Here is a 21,861-nt window from a genome sequence, read left to right as displayed (position 1 = left end):
TGCTATTTTAGGGTTTAATTTTGGATTAGTAGTAGTAGTAGTAGTAGTAGTCCCAATCTTGGTGTGAGTAAGAATTGAATCTCAGAGTTTTAGGCCTCTTACAACACCTTCAATTAGTATTACATGCATGCAACATTATAAAACTTAAATGAGCAGAATTGATATTAATGTACATGAGGAAAATTTATTTTTTATATATTTTAAAAAAAAATTAAAATCTATGACCATAATTATCACTGCACAAATACAAAAATATTAGTTTTCATGTATTTTTATTTTTTTAAAAATGATTGGATATTTATATTCAAATATTAAACAAAATAAAACAAAAACATGTTATATTCGCACTGAAACTTTCAATTTCAGTTTTTTAAGAAAGACAAAGAGAAAAAGAAATGCAAACAAACTAACTAACTTAATGCCACCTAAATAGACTGATCAAATGCAGTCGATTGTAAAATTTTACAAGATTTACAATGAAGGATATATACAATTCTAAAACTTCAAAAATGAACAATTAGTATACACATTCATAACGCACTTTTGATTAATAATGCTTTAATTTCCTATGTCATTTTTGTAATGGGTTTTCTGACCTTGATCTATTAGACTATAAATTATAAAAGTCTAGAAAAGCTCTTATAGTGCTTAGAAAAGCTTAAATTGTGCATTTATATTTGCACGAAATCACGGATTTTTTTTTTCATCTTTTTTGGCAAATAATCTTTCATATAAATGAACAAAGTGCGTACCAAATACCAACTATTAAAATTTTCAAATACAATGTTGATAAACCATTAGGAAGGGCACATGGTTGGGCAAGACATTGCCACTATAACTTAATAATTTCAAAGGCAATTGGGCAGAAGCTGGTCATTTCATTGATAATTCTTTTTTTTTGGTCTTATCCACGAGGTATCCTGGGGAGGGCCCCAACTGTGGGAGACACCTTTAAGCCCGTACCACAACCCAGACTAGAAGTCCCCGCTCGAACCGGGAGGCACAGGTTCTCCCAACAAAGGCGACTTCCCTGCGACTCGAACTGGGGAGCAAACCTATTAAGTGTTTGGCCATTGTTATGACAATTGCATTGTTGACTAGCAATTAATTCTTTTTTTTTTTGAAATTAAGAGACATGTAATTCCTTGAAGGTACAAAGGTTTGATAAAGTATTAAACGCAAAAAAATTACATGAATGTAGTATTTATATCAGTATCTGTTTGCTCAATAATAAACCCGTGTGTGTGTATTTTAAAGGTAGGGGTGAGTAAAGATTAAATAAATTTTTAACCTCTGATCTTTCTCAAGATTTAAATTTAGGTGATCAATAAAATAAATTTAAATAAATTTGTTTGAAAATCACATGTTATCCATTTACCTAGTGAATAAGCTATGATTTTCCATTAAGAGATTGATACCTCCCCGTACAATTTTTGGATTTCATCACTTACCTCTTACAGTTTCCATATATCTCAATAGCTCTTGATGCCAATTTCATTGAAAATTTTGACGTCGAAAAATAACAGAGCAATATAAAAATTATAAGATAGTAATTGGTATAACCCAAAAATAACAGTAAGAGAGAAATTGAGTGCCATTATATATAGACACACGTACATACATATATCAATTCGAGTTTAATATTAATTAAAAAAATTTAGTTTGATATTTTGAAAAAAGAAAACAATAAAAATAAAAAAACTTATTATTGTATCAACTGTCAGACTTACCATGCATGCATGACAAAATAGTTTTATACTTACCACATATAAGAATCTAAGATAATTAATGAGAAATGCTATATTGGGTCAAAGTCTACAGAACTCACTTTCCAACTATAATCTATCATTAATAAATTTTCTTTTGCATTTAATATCCCCCCTAGAACCTGTTCTTCACACATAATAATAGGAAGCTTTCAATTAACTTTTTGTGAAAAAAAGAAAAGCGCTGTTAAACATGTCAACTGCTGAAGCAGCTGAAGCTTCAATGGCAGCAGCAAGAGATAAGTACAGATCCTTCTTGCACGACGAAGCCGAGAAAATCCAATGGAGACATGGCAAGCCTCCCACTTATGATACTGTCAATCAACTGTTTGAAGAAGGCAGAACTAAGGTGCTTGTGTGCAAGAAAATCGGATCATGAGCTAGCATCTCCTCTTGTATTTTTTTTTTCAATCTCTTTTTTTTTTTTTAATTTTTTTCTCCGTATTAATATTATTTAGTTTTTTTCAATTGTGCAGGAGTGGCCAAAAGGATCCTTAGAAGAAACAGTGCAAAATGCTATTAAATCATGGGAGATGGAGCTCACACACAAGACTCGCTTGCAAGACGTCAAGAGCATCAACCCTGACAAATTTAAGCTCATCGTCAATGGTACATATACATATACACAATAATTACAAATCCAATCTCTCCCGAATCTTGATGTTAGCGAAATTAAAATTTTTGTATGAGATTAGTCAGCAATTTAATTGGTTTAACTAGAGTTAGAGTGAAGAAATTGCAAACTTATTATGCAGGTGAAATTATACAATTTTCCCAACAAAAAAAAAAAGGATAAATCTTAATTTGAGTCTCATTTTTAGGGTCGGGGTCTCCTAGGCCACAACATAGGTCCGCTCCTGTCTGTTATGCTAACCATGGAAACACGCTGTCTATGCAACAGGAAGAGAAGGATTATCAGCGGAGGAGACGCTTAAAGCTGGAAGTTACAATGCTTTGTTGAAAAATTCATTGCCAGAAGAATTTAAATTTTATAAGGCTGAAGAAGAGAGCTTTGAGTCATCGCACGAAGCATTCAGATCAGCTTTTCCCAGAGGGTTTGCATGGGAAGTGCTGAGTGTATATTCAGGACCGCCGTTGATTGCTTTCAAGTTCAGGCATTGGGGTTTCTTTGAAGGACCTTTTAAAGGGCATGCTCCTACTGGAGAGAAAGTTGAATTTTGTGGATTGGGAACTCTCAAGGTATGTTCAAAAATATAATATAACTAATTACTTAATCATAGTGAAATTTGAAGATTTTACCTAAATATAGTTTTGCTTCTATTGGATGAATCTATAGGAAAATGATTAAAATCTCCCTGTTGTCTGTTAAAATTAATCATTTTCTCTTTTCATGTTCTAAAATTTATCATAATCGCTCTTTTGTTAGAGCAGTAAAAGATAAAAAAAGCAAAAAATTGAAAGTCATCAAAATCTTTCTACTAGCAAGGGGTTTTAATGAGTTTTGAAACATGAGGGAGCCAGAAATGATTAGTATATTGAAACAACAAGGAGGTTTGATTATGTTCTCGTGACATAAATATTAAGCCTTTAAAAATTTGGTCGAGTTACTTTTAGTAGTTTTAATTATCTTGCCATCAAGAAATTTGAATTATGAAAAGATAGGAACTAAACACGAAATGGGGATTTGCTCACAATTAAAAAAAAAAAAAGTAAACAAAATAGTCGATTTCTTTTGAAAGATTGAAAATGAAGTAAAATGTATTTTTTTAGCAAACACTTTTAAAAGGGAATAGAAATTCGAAATCATTCGTCCTGATGACATGGATTGGCCAACCTTTTTCTCTATACAATAAAAATAAGATTTGATGACTTGAACTCTTGAAGCCCGGGCTAGGTGAGCTGCATATGATCTGCAAGAGCTTCTTTAATACCATCTTTTCTATGTGATCCATTCAGATTGATTGGCCCAACTTCAACTTTTGCCCATAACATGTGACATTGAAAGTCGAACCAAGTAAATAAATATATCTATTTTTCATTCGACTTACTTTTTATGTCAAATTGTTATATTATGTTTTAAATTGCAAATCTGAGTTTCATCAAGAGCTTAATATAATGAAATTCGAGTTTTTATTGTTTAGATCAATTGAAACTCCGTGCTGATGAATGAAAAAAATTGATAAATAGGTTGATGAATCACTTAGAGCAGAGGATGTTGAGATTTATTATGATCCAGCTGAGCTTTTCGGAGGCCTGTTGAAGGGTTCATCAATTGAAGATTCAACAGCAGCTCAAGGCTGTCCCTTCTCCAAGAAAACATAAATGTATATGCTCTATGTGTCTGTTTTTTAATCCCTTTAAAACACAGTCCTTGTCTGTTTTCATTGCTCTGTTTCTGTTTTTGTTGTTTGTTTTTCTTCATCTGTGGGCTTCCGCTCTATTGCTAGAGTCAGCCTCATTATTATATATTGCCAGAGTCAGACTCATTATTATATATTGCCGTGAGTGTTTTGGAATTTTGAATCAGTATTTCTTGTAGCAGACTTATGCCATTGCGAACTTTTAAGCACTGGCCCTCTCCTCAAGCGAAGCAAAGGAAGTTGCATTAGTGAAGTTGACAGAATCAAGAACATATAAAAAAGAATATTTCGATCAATATTATTTCTCAGTAAAATAACGATCAATACACACCTTGATGCTTGATGCTTAAGGGCTTAGTTGAGTGGTTTTCAAACAATCTTATTTAGTTGGCAGTTGGCCATCTGAACTCCAAGATAAGGAAAGTAGGGAAGAAATATAGATTTTGACTTTCTCTACCCTCTATTTTTACTTGTATTTTCAATGAATCTTTTTTTCCAAAATGCCTTTTAATCTGTCTAATTATAAGTAATATTCTAAGTTTTTCATTATAGTTTTTCTGTTTTGTGGATTCTGTATTTTCAATCCATGAAAATGGAAGAGCGTTTTGCTCCGGGTTGCAGCATTTTACACATATACAACTGTAGGTGATTATAATAAAAGTACTGCTTGGAGATCTAGTTGCCTAACATTAATTTTTCTTCCCAACATTTGGAATAATATTGTGAACGGATTAATCATGGCAATGGAGCTATGGTGCAACTTTTTATATGTAGCTGAGTTAGCATGCTTTTGTTTCATTTCAAGCGGGTAAATGGCAATCCCAATACAAAAGGAACAACGATAATGATATTTAGATAGAAAAAATTGGCAGAATGCTGACAGAAATAACGGTACACCTTGTCCGATATACTTTGTTAATTGAAAAATACTCAATAAACACAAATACGTGACCCCAGTCGCGTATTCAGGTTATGTCTGTCGGTGCTCTATGTCGGTATTCAGTTTCTTTATCGTTTTTCCTTTACAAAACAAGACGTCCAAAACTTAGTTAACAGAAAATCTCTAACACAAGATTGTAGCCACTACCCAACGATTTGATTTGACCATACAAGTTAACATCATTCAGAGTCATGAAGATGAACAATACAATTATCAGACACAGCAAGAATAATTAATACTGAACCATGCAAGACCTTTAGAAAACGAAGCAAAAGCAAACGAATATAACTCATAATTAAAATACAGAACAGAGAAACACACCTTGTCACACAAAACGAAGCCAGCAATATATATAACTCAACAGGGAATGTCAAACTAACTAGATACGGCCAGCAGTGAAAATCTCAACAACCCAGTGGATAGATATATTTGATTTGTCCATGGCATTAGCTAGGGATCAGCTGCTTTTATCTCGTTGCGAAAGCTTCGGTAATGTTGCAAAACGGGACCCAAAACTTCTGAAATCCAGATGCTGCGTCTGAATCGAATCTTGGAGGAGTCCAGTTGTATATATAAAAGACGCTGAAGTAGGAAAAGACATGTAGATGAGGCAAATAGCATTACCGGGCTTGTACCTGTCACTAACAAGAAAAAACAGACGGCTAGAGGATACACCAGAGTGATCGCGAAGCCATTCGGGAGGTGATGATTAATCACTTGCATGGCTATAGAAAAGGCTATAATATTTGATATTGAAAAAAGTGCAGAAATCACATTGATGATTCGGTAAGAAAAGTCAAATGATGACACTGGATAGTGCTGGTGGGTTTGATTGTTATTAATGCTGGTGGCAGTGACGTTTGTGGCTGAGTCGATGTCGCTGCTGCTGTTTCCCCACAAATCCTGAGAAGGGGTAAGCGCTGCTTGGAATGTGGCTGTCGCGATTAGTACAGCAACCACAAGCAGTGCATTTCGACTTTCATCCGTAATGGACAGTGATGAGCGATAAAAGAACAAAAGCATCTTTCGACGCCATGTCAAACCTCGTTTTAAGTAATCTGCAATCTCCACAGTAGCAAGGGAGGACCCTTCTCGACCGCCAGCATTGCGCACCATGCTCTTCAGTTCTTGAAATTCAGGTTTCGTTTGCAAATGAAATTTTACCATGTCCATGGCTGTCTTATCTTTTGAGTTTCGGGCATTTATTTGATCACGTGCTCTGTTGACTATTAGCCTCACGATCTGCGTTATGGAAGCAAAAGAATCAAAAATTAAATTCAGGGAATAACTGGACAATTAGCTCAAAATTAAATTAAAATTTTCGTGCCTGGATATGACTTCGGGAGATTGAGATGTGCAACAATGTGTTGCCTTCATCATCCTTCCAGTTAAGGATATCATCCTTGTTGACAAATCGAAGCCATCCTAGCATGACTTCAAGGACTTCCAACTTGTCATTTTTTGCAGCAACATGCAGAGCAGTTTCTTTTCGAATTGTCACCTGCAGGATAGACTCTGGGCAACTGCTAGAAATTTACATAGAAGATCGACATTTCCTTTCTCAGCAACATAGTGTAGAGGCGTCACACCCTCCCTTCCTTGGACACGAACCAGATTTCTATCAACATCTATGAGCCGAAGCACCATTTGAGTATGTGTTTTCTGCAAAGCAAGATGCAAAGGGCAAAATCCATATTGGTTTTGTTTTCTGGCAAATGATGGCTTTAATCTCATAATCTCCAAGGCAAAGTTGATATGCCCCATTGATGCTGCTGTATGTAAAGGAGTATCCACAAACGGTACTTGGTCTATCTGATCTAACAGATATGCGTCCTCCCATATTAATTCATACAAGGCATCAACATTTCCTGCTTGAGCAGCCTCGTTCAACCTCTGATCCGTTCTGAAGGAAATTAATTGATTGATTTAAGCAATATTTTTAGTAAGTAATTACGATGTGCATAACATGAAAATGCAAATCAATGAAATATATTATTTAAAATTATTATCTATATATTAACCATACTTTAGCAAAAGAGCTGTTTTACCTCAATAAATTTGTGGAGTTGGCCTTAATAGGAAGTGAAGTTGCTTCTAATGCTCCAGCGCTGCGTAGCATATCCTCAATCTCCTGGTTTCTTGATTGAGTTTGATCAAGTAATGTAATATCTAAAGGTGTCAAGCCATCAGAGTTCAAAGAATTTATTTCAACTTTGCAGTTCAACAAACACCTTACAATCTGCTAGGACATGTGTATACAAATTCGTCAGGTAGTTTTGAAGTTAAAAGAGCAGGTGTTTGATCTTTTGAATAAGTTGTTTGGTGAAATGCTTCAGTTATCGAGTAATGATTGAAGTTAAAAGAGAAGCATTTGATTTGAATTCTACAAGTTATCAAGTAATGATTGAATCTTCGTGTCAAAATCAAGGGCTATGATTTCATCTAGTGTATAACTTGCAGAGCAAGAACACTCTCGGTTGATTATAATAATTAAGGTTGCAATGTCATGTGTAAATACTGTAATAAGACAAATATCATGTGATATCTTTTACAATATTTTGTAATGTAAAGTAATTGATTGTGAGCCTTTGATATTAGGTCTAGATGATGAAGGAATGTAACAACATAGTACGAAACTAGAATAACGCAATGAGAAATGTTTAATATATAAAAATGAGTTCTTTATTTGCTTGTGGATTTGTGTCCAAGCTATAATATGTAGTAGGAAATTGACATCAATATCCATGAATTCAGTAAATTGATCATATAGAGATTGATTATTTTCAGAAATGATCCAATATTACCCCTTTTGGGGACATGTAAATCATTTTCACATTTAGAAATAGTCACATAGGGCCTTAAAGTTTGTCAAAAAAAATTGAGTTTATATATTCTAAAAGGTGTCCATATGATTATTTTTAAAAATAATTAGGTTTCATAACTATTTCATTAAACCACAGGAATTTTTTGTCCTTTTTCCTATTGTCACACTCTTAATGTAGCATCACGCCAAAGAAAGAGAGAACAGGGGAACTCAAGGAGCTAATTAATTACAGCTTAGATCGTGTTGTATTATATGCTTACAAAGAGGTCTTTATATTCAAGTTTAAGTAATATTGCTACTATAAGGTATCCTAATCTAATGAGGAGAAACCATGCTTAAAAGGGAAAACATAATAATATGTGCATGATTATCTTTAGAAAACTTACTCCTGATCTAATTAATTAGGAATCATCTACTCCCTAAATACTTAGAAAATTGTCCTAAGTAAGTTAGGTGTGAGTGAGAGCTCTACAACTCACAACAATAAGGGGGCGCGACACTATTTAATATACAAACTCCGAAACTTTAAAACAAAAAACAGGTGGGAATATCAACAATGTAATCGCTCAACCGAATTTTTTAGCATATTAATTCAAGCTTGCCTGGACTTGATTTTTTGATGTTGCAATGTGTAGCAGAGTGCTGCCATCCCTATTTTTCGAGTTGAGGATTCTTTTGTTGTAGCATTGATCAGCTTCTTTAAGGCCAATGACCGACGGAGGGCATCTTGTTAGGACTTGAAAAGCTTCAACCTTATCGTTTTTCAAAGCAATATGAAGAGCAGTATCGCCTTTATTTGTCACATCTTCAAGAGATTTCGGACAAACAGACAAAAACTTCTCCAAGAGATACAGGTCTCCATCTTCAGACGCATGATGCAGAGGAGTGATGCCTTCTCTTCCTCTAACACGAACGAGTTCCGGATCAGTATCTATCAGCTGAAGCACTGTTTGAGTTTGACCATTTTGCAAAGCCAAGTGCATGGGAGAGAAGCCATCTTGGTTGGGCTTCTTGGCAAATGAAGGCTTTAGCCTAATAATCTCCATTGCCAATTCAACATTTCCACTCCTTGCAGCAGCATGTAAGGGAGTTTCAATAAAAGGTATCCTATCGAAGTTGTCCAAAATATAAGGATCTTTTCGAATCAGAGAATACAAAGCATTGGTATCCCTCAGTTGAGCGGCAGCCTCCATCTTCGAAATTAATTAATACAAAGAAAGTTGCAACTCCAAATGTACACTGCAGAGAGGAAAGTTTCAACAACTTAAAGAAGACGATCAGCTTAAAGAAACAGAGAGGAAAGCTCCAACATAAGTTCAACGAACATTTCCCTGTACAGTACAACAAAGGGAACAAAAATTTCTTCGTCAACATGATTGACTTTGACTCTTGGAGATTGATTTTTTTCAAGTTGGAGATAGATTTTTTTCAAGGAGGTGTATATGTTACAGATTCTGTAACACACACCCCCCACTCCACGCACTCCACGTGTCCTTGCATGTGGAAACAAAGCACGCAAATGACACCCTCGGGGGAGCTGGCTAAGCTGGTCTGTAAGGTACAGAAGCTGTACCTTAGCCAGCTCCTTTTTTTTTTTTAAATGAGAAACGAACCTTACTTTTGGGGATTTTGCTACCTTATAATCAAGGTAAGTAGCAGTCACTCACAATTTGAACCGTGAGTTCTACTTAGACCCACAATTATCAGAGACTTCCTGACAATGTCATAGTCAGGACAATGCGCAATGTTTTAGAGTATTTTTAAAAAATTCTTTTATTATTTATTTAAAGAATTACATTAGTATTTAAAATTTTAAAAAATATTTTAATTAAGATTATTTAAATAAAAAATTATTATATCTCTTTAAATTTGGAGAGTTACTTTCTCATTCTTCAATTTATATTTTATTATTTTTTGTTGGAAAAAGAGAGAAAGGTGCTTTAATTACTATTTACTTTTATTTTAAAAAATTAGTTATTTAATTAAAATAATATTAACTCATTTTTATTTGAAGAGTATTTTGAAAAATAATATATTTTTTCACTCTTCTATTTGTCACATAAGTAAGCAAATAAATATTTAAAGAGTAAAATTTATAAAAAATTTTGGAGAGGCTCTTACACCTAACTTTTTTGACTCTTTTTTTTTTCCTCTCCCGTTCTCTCTTTAACAATCAGCTCCATTTCTTATTGAATTAACTAATCCAAGTGCTATCGAAGATTTTTCGAATGCGATTAAGTTCCAAAAAAAAATGAAATATTTCACTTTATTATTATGGGAATAAATGCTACTACTTGGTTTTCCGCCATCACCAAATCTAAGGCATAAATTTCGGTGAAACCGTGAAACCAATAATATGTGCTTTCTTTTGAAAAATTAAAAATAAAAATCGAATAAGCTGTGCTCAATATCATATACAATCATGTATAGGGTGTTCACATATAATCCTATCCCATTCAATTTGTCATATACATTCAAAATCGATCCATTTTTTTGCAAATCAACAAAATTCCATTTTGAAAAAAGTAATATAATTATATTTTGAAATTTTAAATTAATTTCAAAGAATTAAAAATAAAAAATTTTACATGCGGCACTATATTAGTGATTGTTACATTAAGCTAAAATTAACGTTATGGAATGTAACTAAAACAAAAACCTCTATATAACTATAATGTTGACACCAAATTAATATTATTAATATAAAGAGATTATAGCTTAATGAAAGTGTAGTTATAGAAATCATACATTCATATCTCTAAATGATAAGAGGCACTGAAAATTTTTTCGTTATTAATCCTTCGTTACTCAAATCAGTTTATACATTTCTAAAAGTTAGAAATTATATTCCAAAAGTTATAAAATATATAATTTCTGTTTAAACAACAAAAGCAAAGTGTTTGGGAGATCAAAGGCTGAAAAAAGAAGACCAGGTACCAATTAATGGGTTTGAATCCACGTGCCTTTGACAGAAGCCATTTATTAACTTGGAAAAAGATATAAGAGGAGAGCCATGAGCCACTCTGCCTCCTCATTCCTTCTTCTCATCACTTTTTTTTTTTTTATACCCCTTTCACGCATGGCCCCCTCCACTTTCCTTCTGCGTTTTACCCATCAAACATCCTTAGTGCAAAGGATGTAAAGATAAAGCGTACACTGTATTAATAATTAATTAATAGAATATGTACAATTTAATATACAGGTATGAATAAAATAAACAGACATAATTTCAAAAACAGCACTGATATTTCACCTGGAATTCCGTCTAACTACCAAATTAAAATTTGCTGTTAAAATCAAATCAAATTTGAGCAATGGCCCACTGACCACCAACTATTTTTGAGTGAAGGCCCATCTTCAGGAATTGGAGATGGATCATTCCCCAAAATAACAAAAATTCAAAAAAATTCAGAAATTCGATTTATTGGAATCTCGAGCCAACTATCATTTTTTATTTCAGAAAAACTAATAAATTACATATATATTATAACAGTGAGGAAAAGAATATTCTCAGAATCATTAAATGTTAACAACAGATAAGCGAAATTTGATTTTAGGGTCAATGCCAATATGCCATGGCGACCTTCATCAACAAGAGCCAAACTCAACATTTCCTGTTTCTTTGTATCTTTATCAACTTCGTTCTTCTCTTCTTCATTGCTTGCTTATTCTTTTCCTTGTTTAGTCTTTTCTATTGCTCCGCATCTTCAATGTCTTTTGCTATTCACCCCTTTGCATAGATTTTGAACTTTGAAACTCAACATTTCCTATTTCTTTGTATCTTTATCAACTTTGATATATTGACGACACGTACAGCTCTTTGTACCATGTGTATGCCATATTTATTTTAGCCCATACAAGAATACCGAACTTCGAATTCGTTTGTAATTGCTTTTGCATGGTTCATAAGTGATTTAATTAAAAGGTAATTTCGACATTTGATAAATTTTTTAAAATTAATTTTGGTAAAATCACTTCATCGTGCAATATATTTTTTTAAAAAGGAAAGAGTAGCTTTTTTAAAATCTAATTTTGAGAATCAAGTTTTTACTTAATCAAATTTCACATATATCCCATGTACATTATAAAAATCTAAAATTATCCTTATTAATTAGAAAATAGAATCATTAACTTTAAAGAGATTATTTTATTATTATTATTATTATTATTATTATTATTATTATTACTACTACTAATTGTATTGCGATAACAAAATAAAAATAAAATTAATAATATAAAATATTTATTTTAGTTTTAAATTATTAATTATACAAAATAATTTTTTTAAAAAATATATTTATAAATATATGAATAAATTTTATTCAACATTATATTCAATTCAGTCATTTATATTATTACAGAAGTTTAACAGTAAAGTTTTTTAAACACATACGACTGCTTTTAAAATTTATAGCACTTTTAAAAATAAATTTTATCAAACTTTAATTGATTCTCTTTATAAATGATTATTTTTACAGTATAGTTAACAACAATTATTTTAAAAACTACAATATTACCAAACTAGCCCTTATTTAGAATTGAAGAGAAACAAATGAATGATTCTTAAAAGTTAAATTGCAGTGAGATCGGATTTGCCCTTTTGACAGTGTACCATTGTGACAGATATTGGCCTTGTTTGGGATTGAGAATGGACAGTTGCACAACACTACGTATTTGGTAATTACTAGTTGCTGACTTGCTGTAGCTTGAAAGCCAAATTGATTTGGCTATAAACTTGGATGATGAAAAATTTATTTTATCTTTACTAGTTTTGTCAAAGTTATTATTTAAAAATTATATTTACTATATGCTGTTAACTTTTATTTCTAATTATAGCTTTTTTTTTACAATAACTGTCACTTAAAAGCTACAATAACTTAATGTCAAATAGGGCTGTAAAACTTATTTCACATAAAGGAAACAACATGAATACTTTTAGTTTACCTTGTATTGTGATAATAAACTAGTATTTGCTACCAAATGGCACTTAGGCCATGTATGGTTTGAAGGAAATGGAGGAGAGGAAAAGAGCGGAATGCAGGGGAAAAGAGAATAAAAAAGTGGAGGAGAATAATAAAATTAAATTTCATAAGAGAATAATAAAATTAAATTTCATTATTTGGTTTGATATAAAATTCGATCGGAAGAAAAACTATAACTTTTTCTTTGCATAAATTTATTCTTTGCTTTAAATACTAAATTATTATATTCGTAAGGAAATATAATCGATATTAATACCAAACTTTTTTAATGTCAAAAAGTCCTAAAACAATTCATAATTTATTAGAATTATCTCTCTCTCTCTCTCTCTATACACACACACACACGCGATTCGGTGGAGTTCCAACGACGGTCCGCGGAGTTCCGGCGATGGTTAATTTATATTTCTATATTTTCATATTAAATAAATTTATTTTGTTAAGTTTCTTAAATCATTCATTAAATTTAATTAATATAAAATTATTTATAATATTAAATTGATAAAATAAAAATTATTAATGACATTAAACAAGTTAAAAAGTTGAAGGGTAATTTTTGAGGAATTAATTCCTAACATAAGAGGAATTAAAATTTTTTACTCTTTGGTGTGGAATTCAAATTTCACATCATGATGGATATTAAATTCTAATGGAAATTAAATTCTAATATTTTTTGTCCAACCAAACAATGAAAATAAAAATAGAATTTAAATTAGTTTCCGAGTAATTTTAAGGGACCTCCCCTGAGGTTTAGTCTATTGACAATCGGATAAAAAGTATTCATGTAATTACAGGTACATCCCCTGATGTTAGTATTTCGTTAAGTAGATCATCAGTTGACTGTTGAAATTCTAAAAATACCCTTACCGCCAAAATATATTTTATTCATATGATAAACTTATGGGTAATAGAATTCACACCAAAATATCCAATGGATAAAAAAAAAATTGCATACCTAAAAAAAATTAATATTGTGCTGCCAATATTTCCGTTGTAAATAAACCGTAACATTTTCAGCAGTAGAGCCTATAAATGGAGCCTTTTGCAGGCTTAATAAATCACCATAACACACTTTCTTCTTCTTCTACATCTTTTTAAAAATTCTTAAAAACTATGGTGCTGTAATTTTTCAAACTTATCACCCATTCACATCCTCCCACAACTTCTTCTATGTGTATTGCTCTGGAATTACGTGTGCAATATTAACCATTTTACCACCCACAACAGCCTCTATGTCCATGTAAATTAAGCTGTAAAGTTAACGCCATTACATATGGTCAGTATAAAATAATAAATGAAAAAGAAAACAATGTGAAATGATTTCATTTAAAATTCATTAATATACTCCATGTTACAGCTTCTTTAATGCTAATACCACAACATAATCGTTTATGAGAGTAAAACTCAACAACCAAAATACATATGCATTCAATACACCAACATGTAGGGCAAGTAACAATTAAAAGCATTTAAACACCTCAACTACCAATCATTTAAACAATCATGCGAGATCAAGAGAATATGACGAAATCAAATTCTTGACATCAATCTATCCTCAATATGCAATTCCATCTTTAATTTAACTACAACTTACATGACAACACATTAATGCTAATCATGAGGTTAAAACAATTTCTATGTCCTAAATCAATCTACTTTTTCACACTCAATAACCATTGCATTATCGTTTCAGAGCATGAACTAGTGAGACGTTTATGTATCTTCTCTGTTGAGGCTTATTTTGCTTGAATTATAATAGATACCCAACTAAAATGAAGCACTCAAGCACACCCCATTGTTTAACTCACTGCTCCAGCAAGAAAGAATGCAGCAAACCATGACAATTTCTTCAACCCAATACATATAAATACCATGATCAAAATAAAAAATAAAATCAAGTATCCTCAACAGATCTAAAGGTAAAAACATCATGAAGGGACTAAATTGTGCATCTGCTGTAGCTGGGATTCTTGATGAGACTGGGCAACATTATGTAAGACTGTAAATTCCATATTTTCAGTTCATTGTATGTTATTTGGTTTAACTATTTTATAAATTTACTGGAACTTCATAATACTTCCCTTATTGCTTGCACTACAAATACTTTTTCTCTTCCATTTTAACTCGCTGTTTATTACAATTTAACTCCCTACTGGCCTGCAACTAGCTTAGTATCCTTGTTGATAAATTTTTGAAAGTGTGAGGAAGAACAATCACATCAGTGCACAGTTGGTTTAGTATAGCATATGAAAAGACTAGGCTAGTGACTGAACACACCTTCTTATCTCAGTTCTATACACCTCTATAGTGCAGAGAAAGACAAGGCCAATGACCCAAACACCTTATCTCAGTTTCTACAGACCTTTTAAAAGTAGCTTATGTCCTCCAATCCATAAATGACTGATCTCAATATTTGGAAGCTACATTACTAGAAGATTTGACTAAAGTATTACTATTTTCCAGGAGTGAGGATAACATTTGATTGACAGATCACACTATTTGAGACCACAATCAGGCTGCATCTACAACCAATTTTCTAAAATCCCATCGATCTCTACCCCAGTACATTGCCTAATCAATATTCCTGACTAATATAGGCAGCAATGACCATATAAGCAATTATCTCCGCCCAAGTAGGCATGCCAGAAGCCAAATCTATTGCGGAGAAGGTTTTGCAAGTCTCCTAAAAAACAATCCCATCTTTAATTTAACAAAAATTAGCAGAATCCACGCTCAATAATCAGTAGAAGTACCTTAAACAAATAAAAAAAATTCAAATTCATTTTCAATCAACCATACGACAATATAAAAAATCAGAAGTGAACATGCATTTGCAGCAATCATTCACCTATCACTAATCGATGGAAAAAAGTGGAAGCAACAGAAACATTGTCAAAAAATTTTCGAGACCCATTATTCTTTTTCTACCAAATCTCCTAATTTCAGCTAATCAATTTGACATGCAAGGAAATACTCTGATTCATACCTCATCGCAACTCAAAAACACTGGGATTGTTTGTGGGTCAACGGCGAAAGTCACTAGTCGGTATTCTTCCACATCACCGTCGTGAATCAGTCATCTCTGTTATTGGCGTGTCCGGATTCAGTGTCATGGTCTCTTGTTCGTGGGCAAGGCTTTTAATCAAAGCATTGGAGAAGATGAAAGGGATGTTGTGCTTCATGCTTCGATTTGAATGGAGGAAAGAGATGACCATTTTTCCTCTTTTTTTGTGGGTGTTAAAGTTTGTGGGTTAATGCTTGTTTTTGTCCTTTAGCCACTGGACATTTACAAAGTCGAGACCAATTACAGAACCCAACGTGAAAATTTAAAGCTAACTTGAATTTTTTTCATAATTGAAGGCAGCTTTTACGATTTTATCCTCACCGCCCTAATTAATACAAAACGGTATACTAACGTTAGGGAAAGTATTTGAGAATACATCAATACAATCTATCAGACTGAGAATCACCAAATCTCAGGAGAGGTTTTTGATAATTACCTATTACTTTTCTCTCCTCTATTCTCTCTTCCCAACCAAAAACCACCTTAGATTAATTTGCTAACTATTCGTCTCAAGATGTTAAATTTTGAGGATGTATCACAACACGATAGCTGATTATTCATATGTACACAAGTTTTTATTGAAAATGGAAATAATAAATAATGATGATCCAGTCAGGAACAGTTTTATACAAATAACATTGTACAAACCGGTGTGACTTAATATCATTAGACCTGCAAATTGTAACTGAAAGCAAGCCCTGCAAAGGTGCCCAAGCTTCTATTTGACAATGTCATCGCTCGCTTGTGACAGGATATTGCGTATTGCCTTGTGATACTTCCTAAATTATGATAGATTCTAAAATCAGGTTTACCAATTACCAATGTTTAACTTTGGCTTATGAATTGAAGACGCAGTCACATTTTAATTGATTAAATTCGACTTATGAATGTTTATCAAAAGAGGGAACGCATTCATAGTAAATGGGCAGCATATGAAGTACCCAGTACAAAATAGACCAATCTATAATCTAGCATATCCTTATCCAAAAACTATTTTGCCCAATTTTTCAGAGCAATTACTACTTTAGCAGATCTGTGTATATATAGAGTATATAAATTTACTCAGGGAGGAAAGTCCAGGCTGTATTTACTCTCCACGTGATGACAGCTGACTTTGTTGCCAAGTAAGCTCCAGCTGGCACTCCAACGTGACTTGATCTAAGATCAGCTTCATCAGTGATTCCAACAGGGGGCTTTAATTATCTCATTATCGGAGAGTCGATAGTGTTGCAAAATAGAGCCCGAAACTTGTGAAATCCAGCGGCCTCTGGTATGAAGGATATCTAGCGGCTTGAGTAAGAAACACCGAACCGCATAAAGAAATTACAGCAACCACAAATATTGCACTGTGACTTTCATTTGTTATGCACTTTGATGAGCGGTAAAGTGATAAAATGCAACTTTCCAGACAAAGACAAATTTTTTCTTAAGGATTCTGCAATGCTCACAGTAGGAAGGGGGAACCAATTACGAGCGCCAGACTTGGGCAGCATAAGCTTTGGTTCTACAGATTGAGGTTTCCTTTGCAATAACATTTTGATGTTCTAAGATGTCCATGGCTGTCTTACTCGCTAAATTACAGGTATTTATTCAAGGTACTCTTTAAACTACTAGCCTCACCATCCGTATTATGTGCTCATGGAATAACAATAATAGCCCTAAGAGAATGAAACAACTAAATAATTTTTAGAATCGGTTCTTAAAATACTAGTGCATGAATCAATACCGAATCTATAACATGAAATTCACTCAACAAGGAAACAAGGAAATCAAAAGCTTGCCTGGATAAGACTTCGGGATATTGCAATGAGAAATAAAATCGTCCATCATGAAAATTGCTCTGTTTCTGTATTTGTTGTTTGTTTTCTTAATAAGTAGCCTCCCACTCCTTTGTTAGACTTCAATGCAAATCTTAGCACTTGGATTTATTTTGACAAATTTTCAAGTCATTATTGTTACGCTTTGTATTGAGTTTAAAGTTGGTGATTAGATAAATCCATGCACATGTTGAATTTAGTTTATGGCACTTTCTTTTTAAGCATGTCCCTAGGATTCCTGTCACTATTAATCTTCAATAATCTGATATAACCCTTCAAAATTTAAAAGCTAATAAAAAAGCAACTTGATATCTCTGTGTTTTGTATTTTCATGTTGAGCTTTAGAGTGGGACTATTGGCATCCCACCTTCATATTTGACCTGGAACCACTTCACTGGATCTTCCTTGGTGACACATTCCAGAACAACTGGTTCTCTAGGCTGTTTTATTTATTTTTTTAAATTAATTGTTACATTCTTGTTTAGCTCGTAATTTTGTTGATCTCTTAATTGTGGATTTTGAGACAACTAATCATTCATTAAATGAAAGAGAGAGAGAGAGAGAGACAAAGAGACAGAGAGACAGAGAAGGAAAAGAAATTATTGCTGCACAAAGCTTCTACTTTGAAGTGGTAAATCATTGAAAAACTACGTGGAAAACACTTTGCTCCAATGCATGACAATTCATTCTAATTGACGATGACGCTTAGCAAACACTTAGCTATCATGCATGCAGTTCGAAGGCCAAATGTTATCTAGTTTACCGGTGGATATGTTGAGCACAAACTTATGAAACTTAATTTCCCTCATGGGGTTAGAAAGTTTCTTCTCTGAAGCCATCTGGGTTTGATTGTGATGAAAGTTTGATCTTTTATTCATTCATTCGTTTCATCCGTTTGCATGGTGGTTGTCTCCTAAATTTGAAAATTTTAAATTAGGGTTTGAGAAAGAAAAGAGATTTTATATTAGATGCCGTATAAAGAATTTAAAACTCTTAAAAAAATATTTTGGCTTAAGAGTGGAGGTTTAATTAAAAATTATCCTATTAGGTAATTTTAATAAAAGTTTAAATTATAAAATAATTAAAGGGGTGTTAAGAGATATTTAGAGGATGCCAATAGTCCCACTCCTTTAATCCAAATTCAACATCAGTAATTCCAATCAAAAGTCATTATTGTTATGATTGTGTTGATCTTCCAAATTGACTTTTTAGCACTATCGATTCTAATTGTATAGGTCTTTAAATAATATTATGTCATAAATGCATTTATAATATTATATGGTTAAGATTTAATTACCTATATTGTTTCATTAATATTGTTTATGGGACTGTCTATAACACTGTTTGTTAAACCAGTTCACAAGCACTATTCAACGTTGTTTTAATTTTTATGTTTGCTATTACTAATTTGGCTGATTTGGATTTTTAAAAAGTTGTTTTTGAATAATATTTCTAATAGATTCAGAGTCTGTTTAGAGCAGCTACACTGTAAACCCAATATTTTCTGAGAAATATTGAGTTATTGGCTCAACACACAACTTTTCTTAGGAGGTTATATAAGAAGCCTATAGACTTTGTCGAAGAATTAATAACTGGTTTGATTCTGGTTATTTTCTCCTTATGCAAAATAAATTGTCATCCTTATTTTGTAATTAATTTTTTTGCAATGCCAAATTGCTATATCAATACTGGTTGCACTTTGGATTGCAGGAATGGCAGATGTGATACTTGTTGATAGTAAATTTACAGCTAATACCTTTGCAGATACATTCAAGAAACTTCACGCTCGAGGAATTCGTCTAGTTGTTCTTTATCTAGCAGTCAATGTGTATCAGTTTGATAAACCCCATTCTTGTAAGTTATAGACGTGACAATCTTCTATTACTTCTTTTTATTCAACCCAGAATACTTTGTAAACATTTCTGTGATTATGTTTCCTCCACTAGTCAAAGCTCAAAGCCTTAACTTTTAAATATCCGCTTTGATGTAGGTTGAATTTTCTCTCCATCAACCGCTTTGAAAGAAAAAGAATATTGATCTAGCACTTTCAGCAATTACCATGCTTCGGAACCTTGAAGAAGGTGTCTTTAAGAATCGTGATACAACTGATGTAACCTTGACCATTGCGGCAAGACTCTGCCTATTTCTGATTTGACATATATCTTTTATTGACTCTTAGGCATGTCAATACACTGAGGTTTTGTCTATGAGTTGAGTTTGTTCATTGATTTTGTATATCTGTCGCAAAAAGAAAAGTACCTTCATCCAATTAGTTATTTTGCTTACTTATCATAAGTATGTGCAGATGGTTTGCTGGCAATGAAGTTCCTGGTGGTCTGTATGTGACCCATCATAATGCATTTGATCTGTCATTTAGATGACATCAAATGGAAATCCAATTTTCGTTTAGCATACTTTCCTGAAGATAGTTTATCATTAACTTTGATTGTCGGAACAGATTTTTTATGGTTACCATTTGCTTCATTAAACTGGATCTATAAAATCATATGTTACAATGTACCCAAAATAAATCAAGAGATTGGCTTAATGATGTTATCTGTAAAGAGTAAGAGGCAGTTTAGTTGACCAAATTGGTTAGAGATCAGTGTAAAATTTTGCTGGATGCAGACTAACTCACTCTATTTTTCATAGCCAAAAAATTGGTAGGTTGAATACTAATAATCTAGAACTAGACTAATCATTGCACATACAGCTGAACTTAGTAAAGATATAGCTGATGATAAGAGAATAAAAGAAAGTTGCTTGATGAAACTCAAAAAACTAGTCTTTAACTTGCAAGCGGAGGAACTTACACTATCTGCAGCAGGGAAAGCAAAATTGAGTTTTATATACTATGCTTGCATAAACATCAAAGCGTTATTACTAATATGTAATCTAGAAAGCCTACTTGCTTTTGGATTTACTGAAGGAAAATGTACATCTCTCTGGTTGCAGGTGGGTGTGATAAACTCCTGAGGGAGAATGTTGAGTATTTGGAGGAGCTTAAAAGCCTGGCAGAAAGAAATGGAATGTCTGATCGGGTTAACTTCATAACATCTTGTTCAACAACTGAAAGAAATGCTCTTCTTTCTGAATGCCTGTGTGTCTTTTATACACCAAAGGTGTGGTTGCTTCTAGCATTATTATTGGAGTTGATTCCTAAAAGAGAAAATGATGAACTATAACTCGAATTGGTTGTACAATTAATGTAGGATGAACACTTTGGCATCGTTCCATTGGAAGCAATGGCAGCTTATAAACCTGTTAGTGCATGCGACAGTGGGGGCCCTGTGGAGACAATTAAGAATGAGGTGACAGGATTTCTTTGCAACCCTACCCCCTAGGAATTCTCTTTGTCTATGGCTAAATTAATTCAGGAGCCCCAGATGGCCAAAAATATGGGTGAAAATGCCTGACAGCATGTTATGGAGTCATTCTCGACAAAGAGGTTTTGCCAGCATTTGAATCGATTGCTTCCTTATGTTGCTAGGGGTAAGGAGGACTGAAAATGGTGAACATAACATGATGATTAAGTCTGTATGCATGGGTCCCAATCGAGATATTTGGAGCTGATAACAAGTTGCGTTTTTGCATATTATAAGCTAAAGAGACTGCCATATATTTCATCGGCACTAGAATTATCTTGATACTGCTCTGTAACCAAGCCTTATTGTTTATGTAGATAGCTCTAGCCCTATTTACGCTTGAATGCGCACGTCAAGTAGTTCTAGGGCTAGAGGTACTGTGTAATGTGACACATAATTCCCTTTCTGTGAGAATTCCCTTTCTGTGTAATGTGACACCAATCATCATCCCCAAAGTGGTTGCATCTCTATGACTGCCTACGTACCTAAAATTTGGGATCAAGTCAACCGTAGTTCAAAATTCCCGAAGGACTTAACTTAACATAATCGAAGGATTTAAATTAGTTTCAAGCAATGTTGAAACTTAACTCTAGAAACTACCTTTGTCAACATATCTGATGGATTATCTTTGGTATCGATCTTTCTCAACAACACAACACTGCTCTCGATAATCTCTCTCACATAATGATATTTCACATCTATATGTTTCGTCCGAGTGTGATATGTTTGATTCTTCGCAAGGAATATCACACAATAAGTGGTATCAGAGCCGACGGTTCGTACTT

General features: G+C 33.1%; 2 protein-coding genes and 2 pseudogenes across 4 annotated transcripts; 2 read left to right on the top strand and 2 right to left on the bottom strand.

Moving 5' to 3' along the window:
• The first annotated feature begins 1,834 nt into the window (after positions 1-1,834).
• LOC18048085 (pathogen-related protein) lies at positions 1,835-4,512 on the top strand. Of its 3 annotated transcripts, none has more exons than XM_024188905.1 (5): positions 1,835-2,115; positions 2,243-2,375; positions 2,668-2,966; positions 3,915-4,051; positions 4,270-4,512. In XM_024188905.1, the coding sequence occupies exons 1-4, from the start codon at positions 1,960-1,962 to the stop codon at positions 4,047-4,049; spliced, it is 723 nt and encodes a 240-aa protein (XP_024044673.1). In that variant the 5' UTR covers positions 1,835-1,959; the 3' UTR covers positions 4,050-4,051; positions 4,270-4,512. The 3 variants fall into 3 exon arrangements, with proteins under 3 accessions (XP_024044673.1, XP_024044675.1, XP_006442478.1); XM_024188907.1 differs by having other exon boundaries at positions 4,267-4,277; XM_006442415.2 differs by lacking the exon at positions 4,270-4,512 and having other exon boundaries at positions 3,915-4,263.
• A 1,156-nt stretch (positions 4,513-5,668) lies between these two features.
• On the bottom strand, positions 5,669-9,237 carry LOC18048084 (annotated as a pseudogene).
• Positions 8,503-9,044, bottom strand: LOC112099887 (ankyrin repeat-containing protein BDA1-like). The gene is made up of 2 exons (XM_024187398.1): positions 8,604-9,044; positions 8,503-8,523 (listed from the first exon to the last, which is right to left on the bottom strand). Exons 1-2 carry the CDS (start codon positions 9,042-9,044, stop codon positions 8,503-8,505), a joined length of 462 nt encoding a protein of 153 aa, XP_024043166.1.
• An 8,206-nt stretch (positions 9,238-17,443) lies between the features above and the next one.
• LOC18049494 lies at positions 17,444-21,217 on the top strand (annotated as a pseudogene).
• The last annotated feature ends 644 nt before the right edge of the window (positions 21,218-21,861 follow it).

The sequence above is a fragment of the Citrus clementina genome, unplaced genomic scaffold (genome assembly GCF_000493195.1).
Source record: "Citrus clementina cultivar Clemenules unplaced genomic scaffold, Citrus_clementina_v1.0 scaffold_3, whole genome shotgun sequence".
NCBI classification, from domain to species: Eukaryota; Viridiplantae; Streptophyta; class Magnoliopsida; order Sapindales; family Rutaceae; genus Citrus; species Citrus x clementina.
Note: the sequence above shows the minus strand (reverse complement) of the source record. Positions and strands in the feature narration are given on the sequence as shown.